Genomic DNA, 18125 nt, shown 5'->3' with positions numbered 1-18125 from the left:
TGGGGTGGGGCGTTAGGACTTCAGCAGATGAATTTTGAGGGGACACAACACAATGCCTAAAAACTTAAGTGCCCAGGGGCATCTGGGTGGTTCAGTCGTTAAGCATCTGCCTTCAGCTCAGGTCATGATCCCAGGGTCATGGGATCGAGCCCCCCGTCTCGCTCCCTGCTCAGCAGAAAGCCTGCTTCTTCCTCTCCCACTCCCCCTGCTTGTGTTCCCTCTCTCACTGTGTGTCTCTCTGTCAACCAAATAAATAAAAATCTTTAAAAACCTAAGTGCCCGACAGGTGGGGATAAGCAAGTGGGCATCCTGCTTAAGCATCCGCATCTGTGAGGCAGGGGGTCTCTCTGTTATCTGTGGCTGTGTAACAAATTGCCCCAAAGCCTAGCAGCTCCACACGCCAGGAAATGTCCTCATGCCGTGTCCAAGATTCCAGAGCTGGGGCGGCTTGGCGGGTCCCTTCTGATGCGTGATCTTTGCGGGTTACAGCCACAGCGCCCCCTAGGACTGTCGGGTTTGGGGGTGGGTGATCCCCTCCCCAACTAGTTCACATGGCTGCCAGAGCCATCCCCGGGGCCCAGAGAGAGCAGCGGCGCCTGTGGTTGCCAGCTGGGAAGGAGCAGAACCAGGAGTTGAACCCGGGTGCAGCGAAGTCAGAATTCCAACAATTGCCTCTCAGCGTCCACCCCCACTTCACCCCAAGTCTGTTCCCCTCCAGGGAGAGCCCCCCACCTCATCGGGAAAATTCGGTGGATTCTAGAACCGTCTCAGAACCAGGTGAGCTGATTGGGGAAGGGTGGTCACTCTGAGCGTCCCTCTGGTTTTTCTGATCCCAGCCAGTAAGTCTGTGCCAGGCAGGGCAGGAGAGGCTGGCATGGGCCTCAGAGGTCAGGGACGTCTCCCTGGGGAGGGTGGAGGGCTGAGTGACAGCACTGTAGGGGAGGGAGGCCATCCGGCAGCGGGATGGCGGCTGGACCAGTCCGTGTGCTTTGGAAAGAGACTGCTGTTCCCTTTCAGACTCCCCAAGGCCAAGTAGCTACGACATCTACAGGGTGTCCAGCAGCCAGAGCGTGGAGGACCGCGGGTATGTCCCCCAGAAAGAAAGCCCACTGGCTCAAGGCCCACACATCCAGGGGCCGCCTCTCTAGGACACATGGTCCTGCCTTCTGGCCCCAGTCTGTTGATGCGTCTACCATATGGCGCCGTTTGGGAAACTGAGGCCCGGAGGGGGTGGGGGCTCTCCCAAGGACGCCCAGCATACCCCCGCCCTGCCCCCTCCAGCCTGACGCGGCCTCTGCCTCCCCTGCCAGGTACAGCCCCGACTCCAGGGTGGTCCACTTTCCCAAGGGCCCAACCATCGGGCTGCGGCTGGCTGGGGGCAATGACGTGGGCATCTTCGTGTCGGGGGTGCAGGAGGGCAGCCCGGCTGACGGGCAGGGCATCCAGGAGGGAGATCAGATTCTGCAGGTGACTGGGGACAGCTGGCAGTGGGTGCAGTTCCTGGGTCTGTTCCTGCCCGTGTGTCCTCCCCTGTGCTTGCCCCACGGGCTGGTCACACCCCCCGCCACGGACATTTGAACATTTTTAAAGCCTCCCTGGCAGCGTCATGACCTTGTTGGCCGATCACGACCTTGCTGCCCAGGACACGGCTCATCTGGGCCACCACCTCAGCGGGGTCATGCCTTCCTGGTGCCTTTCCTGCCCCTAGAACCATCGCCTCCTTCAGCCCATTTTATAATCTTAACCGCCTTGAGTGTCCTCCTTGTCCCGGGCCCCCTTGCCCCTGTCAGCGGGGCACCACGTCTAGTCCCCGCTGTCTTCCTCCTGGGAGGGGGCTCTGTCCAGGGGCGGAGCTGGGATGCCCAGCGCGGGCAGGGGAGGGGGCTGGGGCTGTGTCCCATCTCGCGCCCCCTTCCTGGCAGGTGAATGATGTGCCATTCCGGAACCTGACCCGGGAGGAGGCCGTGCAGTTCCTGCTGGGGCTACCACCGGGCGAGGAGGTGACGCTGGTGACACAGCGGAAGCAGGACAGTGAGTGTGTGTGTGGCCCAGAGGGCTGGGGCCCGGTGGCGGCCCCAGGTGCTCACAGAGCCTCCCCTGTCCGCAGTCTTCCGGAAAATGGTGCAGTCCCGAGTGGGCGACTCTTTCTACATCCGCACGCACTTCGAGCTGGAGGCCAGTCCGCCGTCGGGCCTGGGCTTCACCCGCGGGGACGTCTTCCACGTGCTGGACACGCTGTACCCCGGCCCTGGGCAGAGCCGCGCCCGCGGGGGCCACTGGCTGGCGGTGCGCATGGGGCGCGACCTCCGGGAGCAGGAGCGGGGCATCATCCCCAACCAGAGCAGGTGCGCCCCCCCTCGGCCTCCGCTGCTCCGCCGCAGACGGGCACGGCCTCGCCGCCCACCGTCCCCGGGCTGCTTTTCTGCCGCCCTCGGTGACCAGCCCCCTGCTTCTCCCCAGGGCCGAGCAGCTGGCCAGTCTGGAGGAGGCCCAGCGCGCCGTGGGGGCCGGGCCGGGTGCCTCCGGGGGCTCCAGCGCGCGGGCCGAGTTCTGGCGGCTGCGGGGCCTTCGGCGCGGAGCCAAGAAGACCACCCATCGGAGCCGCGAGGACCTGTCCGCTCTGACCAGGCAGGGGCACTACCCGCCCTATGAACGCGTGGTGCTGCGAGAAGGTGGGTCTCCAGGGGCCGGGGGGGGGGGGGGGGCGGCGGGGGGGGGCGAGGGGGACCAGGGGCGGGGGCGGGGCTGGGGCCAAGGGGTGGGGCCGGGAAGAAGGCTCCTAAGATAGTCTGAATTTGTGGACCACGTGTTCTTCGGAAGCCCCCATCCTCATCTCTCTCCTCCCACCAAAAATACCCATTTGGGGTTATTGTGGGGTGCCCGAGGAAACAGGAGAGGGCTTCTTTGCTTTAAAAAATTTAATTCCTATTTCCAATCGAGTTAGCCACATATATGATCAAAAAAGAAATGGTTACAGATAGTTTAAATAAGGTGTCTTGTTAATGTATCCAAAGTATCGTTTTAATCGATAATACAATTATAAGTTGTCAGGGAGATACTTCGCATCTTTTTCTGTGCATGCACCGTGTTAGAAATCTGGTGTGTATTTTGCACTCAAAGCACATGTTGGTTCAGACCAGCCGAGTTGTAATTCTCCGCAGCCACACGTGGCACCAGTCAGCACAGCGGGGGGCGGGGGGGTTGCACATTCCGTGGGTGCTGCAGGCGCCAAACAGACACCCTTTATAATACACGCGTAGGGCGAACAGGTGTTAGACTGAAACGTGCACGCGCATGTTCGCAGCGGCGTGATTCACCACAGCCCAGATTTGGAAACAACCGAATGCTTAGCAGATGAAGGGATATAACACAGCGTGTCCCCCCACGCGCGGGCAGGTCCCTCGGCCCGAGCAGGAGGGAGATGCCCCAGCGCACCACCCTGGGGGCAGACCTCAAGCCTAGGACGCTTAGGGAGGGAACCAGACACAGAAGGCCACAGGGAGTGTGAGTCTACCAGCGTGATACGTCAAGAACAGGCTCCTCCAGTGACGGGAAGGGAGCTCATGGGGTCTCGGGAGGAGACGGGGGGGGGGGGGGTGACTGCTGATGGGGTGATGAGAATATTCTGAAAGTAGGCGTGGTGGCCGCACAGCTCTGTGAATATACTGAACGCCCCCGAACTGCACACCTTCAAATGTAGAGTAAAATGTAAATTTTAGGTTATGTATATTTTAAAAGGTAATTTCAAAAAAAAAAAGAGCTAAAAATCGTAAGAAATTAATCAAATATTTGGAAATACACACAAAAGCAGCATGTAGATCATAGATCCTTCCTCTGAGCACCGGGCTGGTGCAGAGACGGGCCCATCCAGATTGCAGCGGGGGGAAGCGAGCCCTTGCCCACAGCTTTGGGGGGTGCGGAGAAGGAATTACCGCAGGGGCAGAGACCTTTAAAAGAAAAACATCTGGGGCGCCTGGGTGGCTCAGTGGGTTAAAGCCTCTGCTTTCGGCTCAGGTCATGGTCCCAGGGTCCTGGGATCAAGCCCCGCATCCGGCTCTCTGCTCAGCGGGGAGCCTGCTTCCCTCTCTCTCCATCTGCCTCTCTGCTTATTTGTGATCTCTGTCTGTCAAATAAATAAAATCTTAAAAAAAAAAAGAAAGAAAGAAAGAAAGAAGAAAAAAGAAAAACATCTGCTAGAGGGATGGGAATGGGCTGAGCTGCTCCGCAGTTGCCCCTCCAACGTCCAGGAGAGGAGAAACACTTATATTTTGAGAAAGACTAAAAAATAAAAAGCCACCAATTTAATTTTGACCAAAGAATGTTTAGAAATCTGAATGTATCGAGGTTTTGAGAGAGAGAGAAAGGCCTGGAGTCCGGGAAAAGAGAACAAGAACAGAGTCACGGTACAAAGGGGGGTGCTGGTTACCCCCTTTTCTCCTGTCAGGGTGCCCTCTGCGCCAGTTTCCTCCTGGCTAAAATGGTGCATCCATCCGTCCGGGGGTTGGCAGACTCTTCCTTGTACAAGGTCAGAGACGCACCGTTTTAGTCTTTGCGGGCTGGGTAGTGTCCACCAGAAGGACTCAGCTCTGCAGGAAGGCAGCCAGAGATAATACCTAAAGGAGTGGGCGTGACCGTGTTCCAATAAAACTTTATTCATAAAACAGGTGGTGCGCCAGACGTGGCCCCTGGGTTGTAGTTTGCTGACCACTGAGTTAGCTGGGTTCGGCGGCTCTAACAGATCCCACGTGACCCCTGCAGACACAAACAAGACGCCTCTTTTTAAGTAACAGACAGGCGGGTAGGCGAAGAGGGCTCCTATCCTTCCCGGAAGGATACAAGCCGGCACCGCACCCATCAACTGTGCTTGCACCCTATTGGCCGGGATACCGTCACATGGCTGTCCTTGCCCGCAGTGGACGCTGGGAGATGTAGTCTTTAGCTGAGCGGCCATGGGCCTGGCTAGATCTAGCAGACTTCACTACACATGGGACCTTGATTGTTTTCATTTCGCTGCCCCTCAGCCAGCTTCAAGCGCCCGGTGGTGATCCTGGGGCCTGTGGCGGACATCGCGATGCAGAAGTTGACTGCTGAGATGCCTGACCAGTTTGAAATCGCAGGTGAGAACACAGGTCCTACAGCGGCCTTGTTGTGGGGGGCGGGGTCATTTGACAAGACTTTCCCCCGCCGCTGGGGCCAAAGCAGCTTGATGGCTGGGCTGCTGCGACTGCTGTTTGTTGGCAGCCCGTGGAGATGTGAGCACACGAGGCGCCAGCACACCTCTAATGCTGGGGGCCGATGTCCGGAATCAATCTTGGCGCTCTTTGTCCAGATAGAGCCTCAGAATCCTTCTTAACACAGCTCACCAGGCAGCCAGCGTGCCACCCGGTCCCTCGTTTGTGGGTGAGATATTTACTGAGCCATCGACACAGCTTTGAACAAGAGAGACGCTCCCCTGCGGAGGCCCCAAATTAACGACTCCAGAAACAAGCTAGCTTAGGGGGTCAGCAGATTAAAGCTCCTGGGCCAAACCTGGCCCATCAGCTAAACTTTAATACAGCCTGCTAACTAACAATGGTATTTTCACATTTTTAAAAAGATTTATTTATTTTTACAGAGAGAGAGAGAATACGCACCTGCAAGGGGGGAGGGGCAGAGGGAAAGAGAGAATCTCAAGCTGACCCCCCCATGAGCAGGGAACCCATTGTAGGGCTTGATCTCACAACCGACAGATCACAGCCTGAGCCAAAAATCCCCAGTCGGACACTTAACCCAACGAGCCACTGAGGCGCCCCGTACTTACACATTTTAAATGGTTGAAGAGAAGTGAAAAGAAAAATTTTGTGACACGTGAAAATGCTAATGAACTTCGAATCTCGGAATCTACAAATAAAGCTTTATTGGGAGACAGCCACGCCTGCTGACTTACATCCTGCCTGCGGCTGCTGTCCAGCAAGAAACGTTTGCAGAGCGCATGCACTGAACACAGAAAGCCTCTGCTCAGAGCCCCATGGGGCTGAGATCCCAGGAGCCCCCACAGGAGGGGGAGAGGCGTTTGCAGACACAACAGCTCATCGAGCTCCTGGAGGGTCCTCTGATGGAGAGAGGCCGTTAGACGAGCACCTGTCAGCTTGAAGCAGTGCTGGGGAGTCCGTGTCCTAAACCCCTTCCTGCTCGTGGCTGGGTGGCCCCGAGCTGGTGGCTTGCCCTCCCTGAGACCTCCCTTCCCCGTCTCTCGGATGGGGCCTGTTGCGCTCACCAGATGTATCTGTGACAGCGGCTCATGGCTGAGGTTCCCGGGTGTGGGGTTCCCGCCGAGGGAGGTGTGAGCGTCTCAGGAGGTGTCCGTTTGGCCTTCTCACTGCCCCCGGGGCTCAGCAGCCTTCCAGGAGGCTTTTCCAAGAGCAACCTGGGACGTAGGGTCTGTGGGACAGGAACTTGGCCGCAGGAGGGGGCTCCGGGGTCCTGAGGGCCATAGTGTCAAAGCCAACATGAATGGCCAGTGTTCATGAGGATGTGGGAAGTTGGAGCCCTCGTGCGTGGCTTGGGGAACAGAGCGGGGCGGCCACTGGGGAGGACAGTTGGCAGCTCCTCAGAAAGTCAAACACAGAGTCATCATCTGACCCAGCCGGTGAGTCCACATCTGGGTCTACACCCCAGAGAAGTAAAGGGCAGGGGTCACGCTGACCGCTGACCCCTGCCCCGCCCTCCCCGCCCCTCCCCCCAGTTCCTAGCGGCATTGTCCATGGAGGCCAAACTATGGACATGACCCAGGGCCAATGAGTAAACACGCCTCGGTCCATCCCCACGTGGGAACATGGTCCAGCCTTAGGAAGGAAGGGACCTTGACACCTGCCACCACATGGAGGGACCCCAAGGACACTGGGCTCAGCGAGAGCAACCAGACCCAGAAGGACTCATCCCGCAGGACCCCAGGAGGGCCCCAGAGGAGTCCCGTCCACACAGACAGGAGTCGGTGGGAGCCGGGGTCAGGGCAGGGCTGGGGAGTCTGTGCTTCACAGGGACAGTGTCTCTGTGTGGGGAGATGGAAAGTTCTGGAGATGGAGGGTGGGGATGACAGCGTGAGTGTGCTTCGTGCCACGGAGCTGTGCGCTTAGAGAGGGTTGAGGTGGTACATTTTATGCTATGCACATTTTACCTTATGCACATTTTATAACAATTAAAAAAAAGAAACCGCCTCCCCTCCGTGCCCCAGGGCAGGGCACGTCTCCTCCTTCAGCTGCCTGGCTTTGCTAGAGGGCTTCCTGGAGGAAGCAGTGCTCCCTCTCAAGTCCTAGAGGACTGATGGGGGGTGGGAGACCAGGCTCCTTCCACAGTCTGAGCAAAGGCCTGGAGTTGGGGGTCAAGTCTGGCAGAGGCAGTGTCTAGAACACAGACCCCAATTCAGGCTCCTCCCCCTGCCCCTTGTTGGCTTCGTGACCCTGAGCCAGTGACGTTCTGTCCCCGAGGCTGTTTCCCAGTGGGTCAGTAGCAGTGTGGGCCGCGGTCAGCAGGGAGACTGAGCGCCGTGAAGCGTCAGGCGCGAGGCTTGGGGAACTGCGGCCGTTTTGCTCTCCGGGCGATGGGGAGCCAGGGTGGGTTCTTGAGCGGGGGAGGGGCAGGTGGGCTTGCATATGGGCTGCTGGCGAGCGCCCTTCCGAAGCCCCCGGCTTCTCTCCCCGCCACAGACAGTGTGTTGAGGGCGGACAGACCCTCCAAGATCATCAAGCTGGACACCGTGCGCATGATCGCGGAGAAAGTAAGCGGGGACTCCCCCAGCGCCCCTCGGGGAGGTGCTGTGATGTGGGGGCTTGGGAGGGACAGGCGAGCCCTGGGCCATCTCCGCCCTGCAGGACCTGCGGTGCGAGGCCGGGCTCCACCTTGACCTCGCCCCGCACACGCATCTCTGATGAGCTGTTCTTCACCTGCCTCTTGACTCTGTCTCCACTCTGTCTCCGTGTTTCTGTCTCGGCGGTCTCTTCCTCTCCCCTCCCCCGCCCCCACTCCGCCCCCGCCCCCGCCTCCACGTGGCCTGGGCCCAGAACAAGCATGCGCTCTTGGATGTGACGCCGTCGGCGATCGAACGCCTCAACTACGTGCAGTACTACCCCATCGTGGTCTTCTGCACCCCCGAGAGCCGCGGGGCCCTCAAAGCTCTGCGCCAGTGGCTGGCGCCCGCGTCTCGCCGCAGCTCGCGCCGCCTCTACGCGCAAGCCCGGGAGCTGCAGAAGCACAGCGAGCACCTCTTCACCGGTGGGCTGGGAGCCCGGGAGCCCGGGCAGGCGATGGGGCTGGGGCAAGGCTCTCCGCTGCGCTGATGCCCCCCTCCCCGCAGCCACCATCCCCCTGCATGGCACGAGTGACGGCTGGTACCAGGAGCTCAAGGCCATCATCCGCGAGCAGCAGACCCGGCCCATCTGGACCGCGGAGGACCAGGTGCGGGTCAGGGGTGGGGGCTTGTCCGCGGTCCAGCTTTGACCTGAGGTCAGGGTCATGACCTGGTTTGGGACTGAGATCGAAGGCTGGTGTCTGGGGTCAGGGATCTGGTCTGAGATCAGGGAGGGCCTGGCTGGTTGGGGGGTGTCTTGGCTCAGCCTGGGCGCCCTGCCCCACAGCTGGACAACTCCTCGGAGGACAACCTGGAGCTCCCACACCGCGGCCTGGTGGACAGCTCCGCGGATCTGAGCTGTGACAGCCGGGTCAACAGCGACTATGAGACAGACGGCGAGGGCTACACAGACGGCGAGGGCGGGCCCCACACGGACGTGGACGAGGGTCCCCCAGCGCCAGCTCTGGCCCGGTCCTCGGAGCCGGTTCTGGCGGATGAGCCCCAGAGCCTGCGGGATCATGGGAGAGCCTCCAGTCCCCAAGGGGCCCAGGTGAGCAGGGACCCGGGGTGGCCCTGGCAGGGGTCTTGGGATGGGGCTGAGACACACCGCAGGGTGGGGGAGGGCCTGTTTCCCCCCAAGATATTAACAAACAGAAGTGTCTCAGACCCAGACCTAGGCCATTTGAACCCATGAGTCACTGAACAACTTTAAACAAATGTTTTAACCGCAGTGTTTCCTTATCTGGGATCCAATGGAACAGATCAATCTCCACGTCACAAGGTGGTGGTTTAAATTGAATGTGCTTACCCAAATCCCAGCCCATAGGACTTGGGTGTTTACCAATAACAAATATTTACATATAGTATTCTTTGTGAGGCTGCCTCAGCCCCCAAAGTGCCTTTCTGTAAATCTGACAAAGGAACCCCTTCCTCCAGGCCCTTTTTAATTAAATGTGAAAATGTACACATCTATGATGTACTCCCAGGAGTTGAGCAGTACCCGACCTGCTCAACTGTCCATGGAAGCTTGCTTATGGGCAGGCACTATCCTGAGCACTTTCCATACATGATTATGAACTCCTAGCAACCCTCTGAGGAATTCTGGAGACAGGAAACCCAGCTCCTCCTGTGCTGACAGGCTAGCGGATCTCAGCCAAGGTCTTCCCTACCCCCATCCCAGCGTATCTTCTCACTAAAAATGAGAGAGGAGTTGCAGGCTTTGTGAGCGAGGAGAGCCTGTGGGCAGCACTGCTTGGGCCAAGGTGGGGAGCTGGGAGGGGGCGCATTTCATCCCAATTTTCCTCACTTTGGGGGGAGTGCTGATCTCCTTTCTTCCCCTTCTAGGTGGACAGCCACCCCCACCACGGTCAAAGGCGACAGGACAGTGTGCGGTAAGAGCTCCTGTACTCCAGACTGGAGCCCCTCAGCCCTTTTCCTGGGACACAGCCTCAGGGGATGAAGGGACCTGGAACCAAGCTGTTTTCACGTGCTCCCAGCCTAGTGGGCGAGATAAAAGCAGAAGGGCCAGTTCCACCCTAGGTAGTCAGGGCCCATTTCCTGAGAGGAGTGGGAAAGCTTCCAGAAGGACAAGACATGAGATGGGGCTTTGAAGGATACGTAGGAGTTCGCTAATGAGGGCTGACCCCTAAATCCACAGTCCTGCTCATCTCTGTCCACACACACTGTGCCTGGCAGAGAGTCAGCCTCAGGTAAGGGTAGTTCAAGCCTCCCCACCGCCCACAGCCTTTCCTGTTTCCTGATCCCCAGGACATATGGGCGGGAAGCCCTGAAGAAAAAGTTTACACGAGCTCGAGATATGGAATCCTCCGATGAGGACGGCTATGACTGGGGTCCAGCCACTGACCTGTGATGCCTTCCCCGGTGGCCGGGCTGACCCATACCCCCCCTCCCCCCGGACGGGCCCAAACCCAGAGCTGGGACTCAATTTCCCATTCAAAACCTAGAACCCAGCCTCCTTCTGCCAGTCTTTTTAATAAATAGAGTATTTTCACAACACTGGTGTCTGGCGATTTTTGGAAAGGACGCGGAGTGAGAGTTGGTTTTGTCTTTCTTCTCTCGACCCCTCAGACTTCAAGCCAAGATTTCGCCCATTTTTTTTAGCATTTAATGTTTTCCGTCAGAAAACAACAGGGCACTGAGAAGCCTTGGAGTCTCCACAGACGGGCTCCCAGGGCCCCCGGGGCTAAGGCACGGCGGTGGGAAGAAGGGGACGCTGGTGGCTGCTCACAGGTACACGGGCTGCTCCTGGCCGGTGAGCAGGCGGTAGGTGGCCGCTGGCATCGTTTTGATGTGGACCTGTGGGCGGGGAAGGCAGAGAGGAGGTGGTGACTCCTGGGGGGCGGCACATGGGCAGGAGGCCCCGCCCCCTCCCCGCCCACTGCCCGCCCACCTCCGTGTGGGCCTCGGTGAGCAGCTCGATGATGCGGGCGTGCGGCGTGGCCACCACGCTGTGCCCGTTGATCTCGATGATGCGGTGCCCCACGCGCACGCCCCCGCGCTCTGCGATTCCGCCCCGGAGCAGACTGCAGATCTGCAGGGCGTGGGGACAGAGATGTCATGGTGGCTCAGGAGGCCGCGCTCGGGGCCACCAGCCCCCACTCCGCCCCCCAACCTCCCCGTCCTGGGGCCAGGGCCTCACGATGCCGTCTTCCACGCAGAAGCCCAGCTGCTCGCGGGCGTGTGGCCGGCGGATGATGGCGGTGGTGACAGGCGGGCAATGGATGATGCTGAGGGTCACTGAGGTCTGTGACTTCACCTCCTGCGCGGGACGGGGGCTGTTGGCCTAGTGGGGCCTCCAGGGTGCCGTCGGGCCTCTCGGCACACTGGAGCACCCCAGGGCCTCAGTTTATCCACTCGTGAAATGGAGCTTCGGAGTCAAGGCTCTGGATTCTAGAAGACCCCTCGAGAAGCAGTTAAGAACACAGACTCAAGCCAGGAGGCCTTGGGACCAAGCGGTGACCTCTCCCCTCCCCATCTCTTCCTATGGTTCTAGAATATCCTCTAGAACATCTGCAGTCTCAGCTTCCCCGTCAAGAGCACGGTTCTAGCAGCATCTGCCACGCTTGCTCAGTAACATGCTGGACGGTATGGGAAGTCCTCCCCAGCTCCGGGCCTCGGTTTCCCCAGCTGGCAACAAGGGTCAAGGCTCAAGAACACACTGGCAGCCTCGTGGCGGAGAGGAGGGCTCCTGGCCCTGCAGCTAAACTGCCTGAGTTCATATGCTGCCCCCACACCATCAAGGTCCCCCTGGACCAGCAGCGCCCCCTCTTGGAGGCTCTGTCTCCCCAGCACACCGGGGTGGGTGGGACCTCACACTCTGCCTTGCCCCTTCCAGAGGGCACCAGGGAAGGACACCCCGGCCACCCCACGGCGTGGACTCACGCGGACAGCGGCCTGGCAGGCGGCCAGGGGCAGCCCCACCAGGCTGGTCCCGTTGATGGCGGTGAGGCGGTCCCCAATGCTGAGGGCCCCCGAGCGCTCAGCGGGGCCCCCGTGCAGCAGGTTGGCGATGACAGCCGTGGGCAGCAGGGAGCCCCAGCCCGACTCCACCAGGGCCACGCCCAGGCCCTCGCCCCGGCGCTTCTCGATGCACACCTGGGAGGGGGGACACGGGGCGGGGGGCATGAGAGCTGCCCCGGGGGAGCGGGGAGGGGCCCCCATCCCGTGTGCTCACCTCCCTGCAGTTCTCGCTGTTGGAGAAGTGGTCGAGGTCCCCGTTGTGGAGGTGGCCGGGGCCCGCGGCCTGGCTCTGCTGGGCGCCCACCTGGCTGGGGTCAAGGCCGCTTTCCCAGAGGAACTGGCTGTAGGCCACGGAGAAGGCCTGGCCGATGGCCTGAGCAATGAGCTGAGCCTGCACGCCGATGGGTGACATCTCTTGGGGGGTGCCCCACCCACCTCCTTCAGGTCCCCCAAACCCTCTGGCATCCTCAGGGCCGAGCCCTCCCGCCCCCTTGGCAGGGACATGATTCCCAGGCGGCAGTGGATCCCCTGTGGCTTCTGGAGACTGTGAAACCCAGCCACTGTCTTGGGGAATCTCTGGGGGGAGGGGAGGGGAGGGAGAAGGGCCTGGAGCCGGGAAGGTTCGGGGTCGGGCGCCAGTCTCCGGGGCTTCCAGGAAGGGCCAGGGGCTTTGGGGGTGGGGAGGGAGACAGCGGCCAGCACTGGGGACCAGTGGGAGGACACTGTGGGGACAGCATGGCCAGGAGGGCTCTGGAAGAGGGTAGAGCCAGCTTGAGTTCCCCCCCCAACGCCAACCCCCCACCAGAATGCCCGGAGCAGGGCTGCTCACGTCTTCGGAATGGAAGACGTGGCAAAGCATCTTGTAGAGCTTGTGGCTGGGGGCCTGGGACGCCGGCCGCCGGGCCAGCCGCCGCCGCGCCATGAGCACCAGCACGCTGCCGATGTCCGCGATGTAGGAGATGGTCTGCAGGGCATGGTCCATCATGGCCTCCTGGGAGTGGGGGGGACACCGGGCCTGGGCGGGCTGTGCGGGCCCTCAGCGGGGCCCCCATACCCCGGCAGCTGGCCCCGGCCCCATACCTGGGAGTCGGCCGTCAGAACCTTGACCCTCTTGGTGGACACGAAGAGGTCCACTTCCGTCATGGGCTGGGTCTCCCCGTCGGGGGCCTGTGGGTGGGGGGGGGGTGGGACGTGGAGGTCTGCGAAGACCCAGCCTCTGCTGTGCTGGGCTCCGAGGGCCTCGGGGGACCTGGCCCATCCGCCCACCCGCCCACTGGCCCCGGGGAAGCCCACCTGCCCAGCCCTGGCTTCACCTTGACGCGGTCCATCGCCTCCCGGGCCTGGGCCATGCGTGTGCTGGGGGGCGGGTTCCGCTCAGACACCAGCTGGGTGGAGCCCAAGTATTTGGCCCCAAATATGACACCGTCTAGGAGGTCTTCGTGGTCACAGGGACCAGGGACTGAAGGCAACAGTGGAGGACGGTCAGCCCCTGCGAGCCCCCAACCACGCCTGTCCAACCCCACGGGCGCTGCCCTGGGTCTCGGCTCCCTCAGGGGTCTGGAAGCACAGAGTTCTACCCCGTGGTTTAGCCCCCCTGAACCACACGCATCCGCCCACTGTTCCAGAACCATCTCATCTTCAGGAGCCAGACATCTAGAGACCTCTTGTCTGTCTACAGCCAGCTCGGACTCTGTCCATGGGGCAGTTTCAAGAGTCCTCCCGGAGTCTAGAACCGAGGCCAGATCCCAGAAGTACTCCAGCACTCGGGCACCTCCACCCTGGCTTTCTAGAATTCTGTCATCCAGCTAGAACCAGGCACTCCCATTTCTAAAACCAGCAACCTTATAAAACCACAGACAACTGCTCTCAAAGGTTCAGGAATCCCCCGAATCAATCCGGAGCCAGTCAGCTTTCCGGCTGTTTGAGAACTCTCCCTTCTCAGCCCAGGACTGCAGGCAACTCCACGGTTCCAGAACTCCCCAATCAGAGCAGGAAGAGATGACTTCCCCCATGTCTAAAATTCTCACACTATCCAGAACCCCAAATGGCTCCTCGTGGTTCCAGAGCTTTTCCACAGGTCCCACCCCACAGGATTCTGCAGGGTCTAGAAATCAGCACCCCTCCAGAACCAAATTTTCCTACTCCATGACTCTGTAACTTCCTAATCGTAATGGCATTGGCCATCACGGCCATTGGCTCTTCCTATGGTTCTGGAACATCCTCAAATGGTCGGAACACCTTGGCTGATCCCAGCGAACCTAAGAGGATATCAGTAGTCCAGAAAAGAGCAACTCTGCGTGTAGTTCTAGAATTCCACCAACCTAGCCCAGCACTGCACGGGAACTCTGCAGTCAAGGCTCCGTAATTCCTGAGCAATCCAGAACCAGCCAGTTCCAGAATGTCCTAACAAGGAGTGGTTGCTTTTCTGGTTTAGAACTGCAGGTGAAAGCCCCAGCTTTGGATGACCTGAAGTGAGTTTTATCTAAAGCCCCTTCTGCCCACTATCTTTTGGGATCTAAGCATTCTGGAAAAACAAACAGGTCCACTCAGGGTTTCTAGAACCACACCACCTAGTACTCTAGCGGCCACACACGTGTAGGGATTATGCACCTCAGAAATGCAAACTGCATTTTAGAAATTTAGTATGAAAAAAAAAGGTAAAATAATTGTTAAGATGTTGATTATACGTGGAAATGACACCTTAACTCGCCTGAGTTACTTAAAATGTTATTACTTTTTCCGTTTTTTTGTTTTTTTTTTTAAGTTTTTGCTTTTTGTTTAAGCAATCTCTACACCCAACATGGGGCTTGAAATCATGACTGTGAGATCAAGAGTCCCACGTCCTCTGACCAAGCCAGTCAGGTGCCCCGTGTTTATTTTTGTTAAAGCAGATAACTAGGAAATTCAAAGTCACACACAGGGGCACCTGGCTGGCTCAGCTGGTTGAACATCTGACTCTTGATTTCGGCCCGGGTCCTGATCTCAGGGTCATGGGGTCAAGCTCTGTATCGGGTCCCGCACTGAGTGAGGAGTCTGCTCAGGGTTTTCTTTTTTAATGTTTCATTTGTTTATTTGAGAGAGAGAAAGAGTGAGCACAAGCAGAGGGAGCAGCAGAGGGGAAGGGAGTAGTGGGGAGCCCAACGTGGGGCTCAATCCCAGGACCCTGAGATCATGATCTTAGCCAAGGGCAGATGCTTATCTGACTGAGCCACCCAGGCACCCCTGGCTGGGACTTTCCTTTCCCTCTGCCTCTGCCCCTCTCACGGCTAACATGCACACACTCCCTCTCACACTAAATGCAATTTTTTAAAAAAAGTCACACATCACTCATGTTATGATTCTATTGTACAGCACGACTCTAGAACTTTCTGATTACTCTGGAATCAGACAGCCCTGTCCACAGGCCTAGAACACCCCCTGGTCTAGAACTATAAGCAGATAAGCTCTATTCACTCCATGATTACCAAACTCCCCAGTCTAGACAGCTCTGTTCACCATTCTAGAACACGTTCAAGCCCAGGTTCTTTTAAACCTAGAACCACGGGGCAAAATGCCAAGTTCTGGAACTCCCAAGGTAATTCATTGCTCCACCCATGATTCCAGCACCTTCTTGGAACTCTAAGTCCAAACGAGCTTCACCTTCCGACAGCCATAAAACTTGCTCTTTGACTTGCAGCCCTAGGTAGTCTAGGGGGAAATCCTAGAACATTCTAGGTGCCCAGAACTGGTTCTTCCCATGTTTTCAGGGCAGAGATTGACAAATTTTTTCTTTTCTTTCTTTCTTTTTTTTTTTTTAAAAAAAGCACACCCTGGAGCCTCCACACCCAGCCGGGAGCCCAACGCGGGGCTTGAACCCACAGCCCAGAGATCAAGACCTGAGCTGAGCTCAAGAGTTGGACGCTTCAGCGACTGAGCCATCCAGGCATCCCAAGATTGACAAACTTTCTATGCAGGGGGCCAAACTGCAGACAGTCTGTCTCTGTGGGCCAGTCGGTCTGCACTGCAACTACTCAACCTGCCCGTTGTAACATGAAAACCACCATAGACAATATGTAAATGAATGGGCAGGACTGTGTCTCAATAAAACTTTATTTGTAGACACGGAAATGGGAGTTGCACATCGTTTTCACACATCAAGAAATGCTGCTCTGTTTTTCTCCAACCACTTAAAGACATAAAAGCCCCTGTTAGCTCATGAGACAAGCCCAAACGGGCGGGTTGGATCTGACCATAGACGGTAATTTGCCAGCCCCTACTCTAAAACCCAGCGCCATGAATGCCACACCTGCCCCTCCTGTCCCCATCCATTCTAGAACATTCTCACCACTCTCTCCCACACCATCTGGAATCTACTCAACCAACCTCAGAGCCTCTCTAGAAGCAACTCCTTACTGGGAAGCTTTGTGCCGTTTTTGGGAGGAGCCTGATTGGGGTGATTCTGAAATTGCTAAACCTCTGGGGCCAGGGTGGGCGGGACACTCACCCTCCTGGAGGGCAGGGTATGGCACCGGGGTCTTGGGGCTCTGGAAGAAGATAGAAGAGGGGTAGGACTGAGTGTCCTGGCTTGGTTCCTGGCAGCAGAGGTCCCCTGGGGGGCAGGACAGGCTCTACCTGGGTACTGGCACGTGGTTCTTCGGGAGCAACCAGAGGAACCGTTTCCAGCCAGGGTTCTGGGGAGCTGCTGGAGCTCCTGCTGCCACCCTGCTCGGCAGAAGCTCCCTCCGCCCATTCCGGGGCGCTGGTATCTCCGTCTGGGTCCTCAGGGGGCTGCAGTGGGCGAGGGGCAGGGTCCGGAGGTTCCTTGGGACAAGACTGGGAAGGAGGGCATTCCTGGCAGTGCAAAAGGCTCAGCAGGTCGTCCCGGCCGGCCTCGGCAGACAAGAGCCCATGGCCATCAGCAATGTCCCCAGAGGCCAGGCCGTGGCCCGTGGCCACGTGCAAAGGGCAGGGAGGTCCATCCGGGGACAAGCCCACCAGATCACCAGGCAGAGCCTCAAACTGGGGTACCAGGTCCTCAATACTTGGCCCATCGAGTTCCATCTGTCCCAGGCTGCCGGAGCGTCTCGGCACGGGGTCCCACTGGCAGCGGGGGGGTAGGTCCTGAGAGGGTGAAAGTGTGTCCCTGGGCTCCTCCTCCAAGTCCATAGCTGGAGGGCCCGCGGGAGACTGGGAAGCTGTCAAGAATTCCATGCCTGGACCCCAGGCTCAGGCCAGCATCTGCAAGAGAGATTCGAAGATAAGACTAACCGAGTGCCAGCATGGTGTCAGGCTCCAGGTGGGTGCTGTCCGTGTAGAACACAGAATCTAGCCCCCATCATACCCTGCAAGGACCGGCCGCTATGACCTCCAATTTACGGCTGAGGAAATCCAGATGCCAAATAGGCAGTGGTAAGAGAGTGGCTTCATAGGCTCGGAACCTGGGAGTACGCCCCTGGACCTGTCAGCCCAGGCCTCTCCCCACCCGTGGACCCTATTCCCCCAGACTTGGTTCTTCCAAGTCTCCCCTAGCGCGACCTGTAACCCGGGCTGGAGACTCAGCCTGACTACACAAACGCGCTGGGTGCAGGTCCCCGACACCTCGCACTCAGGACCTCAGCCTAAGACTAGATCCAGGACCCCAGACTCAATTAGAGATCTAAGACGCCAGAAAGCGGAGCCTAGTCTCAAAACCTCCAAGGCCACGCTCAAGACCAACCCCGGACTCTGACCCGGACCTCAGAATCCTGCCTGAAAACGTAAGTCCACCTAAAGCTACGAGTGAAGCCCCCAGTCCCCTCGCGGACCCCAGCCTCAAGATTTCAGACCCCCTTCCCCAGCCGCCGCCTCCGGACCCCGCTCTGCCCACCGAGGCACTCACTTCCTAAACCGAGGTGGCCTCGGACTTCGAGGCCCCCCAGCTTGTCCCCAGCCGAACAGTCCTCCTGCGGCCGCCGCTCCCGGATTCCTGGTCCCGGCGCCGCCAGGTCTGTCCCGGCAGCGCTCGCACCCACTGGGCTTGCGCGCGTGTGCGGAGCCTGCTGGGAAATGTAGTTCGCCCAGCCAGCCTCACCGCGCGGGAGCCCTGGGTGCCGGAACCAAGGGTTCGAATCCCGGGCCTCTTCACGCAGAGCGGAAGTCGGGCTGCCCTCTGGACCCGTTTCTTCAATTACAAATTGGGGTTAGTGATCACTGCCTGCCATGGACGGCTGTGGGCATTATGCCAATGGATGGCAGATGGGAAGAAATGGGACCAGGAAGTATTAAGGTGAGAGGCGGTCTCTTTCGACCCTAGAGACACCGGAAGCAGCGCAGGGACCCTATTGTAGACGGACTTCCGGTT

The 18125-nt window shown here is 58.8% G+C and overlaps 2 protein-coding genes across 4 annotated transcripts in view; one reads left to right on the top strand and one right to left on the bottom strand.

Moving 5' to 3' along the window:
- The window catches only part of TJP3 (tight junction protein 3), a 26517-nt gene extending 16177 nt beyond the window's left edge, over positions 1–10340 (top strand). For both annotated transcript variants that reach the window (XM_082735767.1, XM_082735766.1), the window contains exons 9-21: positions 719–777; positions 1018–1084; positions 1311–1467; positions 1923–2031; positions 2108–2345; positions 2461–2672; positions 5022–5117; positions 7686–7756; positions 8040–8250; positions 8333–8433; positions 8613–8876; positions 9671–9717; positions 10094–10340. In XM_082735767.1, coding sequence (XP_082591893.1) covers positions 719–777; positions 1018–1084; positions 1311–1467; positions 1923–2031; positions 2108–2345; positions 2461–2672; positions 5022–5117; positions 7686–7756; positions 8040–8250; positions 8333–8433; positions 8613–8876; positions 9671–9717; positions 10094–10196 — 1735 coding nt within the window. In that variant the 3' untranslated portion in view covers positions 10197–10340. The remainder of the gene's footprint in view (positions 1–718; positions 778–1017; positions 1085–1310; positions 1468–1922; positions 2032–2107; positions 2346–2460; positions 2673–5021; positions 5118–7685; positions 7757–8039; positions 8251–8332; positions 8434–8612; positions 8877–9670; positions 9718–10093) is intronic.
- APBA3 (amyloid beta precursor protein binding family A member 3) lies at positions 10299–18125 on the bottom strand. Of its 2 annotated transcripts, XM_082735789.1 has the most exons (11): positions 17664–18125; positions 16418–17023; positions 16290–16329; positions 13120–13265; positions 12887–12973; positions 12636–12797; positions 12021–12197; positions 11729–11941; positions 10986–11105; positions 10737–10877; positions 10299–10642 (listed from the first exon to the last, which is right to left on the bottom strand). In XM_082735789.1, exons 2-11 carry the CDS (start codon positions 16994–16996, stop codon positions 10571–10573), a joined length of 1737 nt encoding a protein of 578 aa, XP_082591915.1. In that variant the 5' UTR covers positions 16997–17023; positions 17664–18125; the 3' UTR covers positions 10299–10570. The 2 variants fall into 2 exon arrangements, with proteins under 2 accessions (XP_082591915.1, XP_082591916.1); XM_082735790.1 differs by lacking the exons at positions 13120–13265; positions 16290–16329 and having other exon boundaries at positions 17664–17803.

This window comes from Mustela nivalis (genome assembly GCF_964662115.1).
Source record: "Mustela nivalis genome assembly, chromosome: 1".
NCBI classification, from domain to species: Eukaryota; Metazoa; Chordata; class Mammalia; order Carnivora; family Mustelidae; genus Mustela; species Mustela nivalis.
The sequence above is the reverse complement of the archived record's forward strand: the minus strand, read 5'-3'. Positions and strand labels throughout refer to the sequence as shown.

Excerpts from the sequence above, each read along its gene's own strand:
- APBA3 (XM_082735789.1), bottom strand. The coding sequence starts at position 16,996 with ATGGAATTCTTGACAGCTTCCCAGTCTCCCGCGGGCCCTCCAGCTATG. Across the intron at positions 12,798-12,886 it reads TTCTGACGGCCGACTCCCAG|GAGGCCATGATGGACCATGC; the intron begins GTATGGGGCCGG and ends CCCCACTCCCAG. Across the intron at positions 11,942-12,020 it reads ACAGCGAGAACTGCAGGGAG|GTGTGCATCGAGAAGCGCCG; the intron begins GTGAGCACACGG and ends CCCCCCTCCCAG.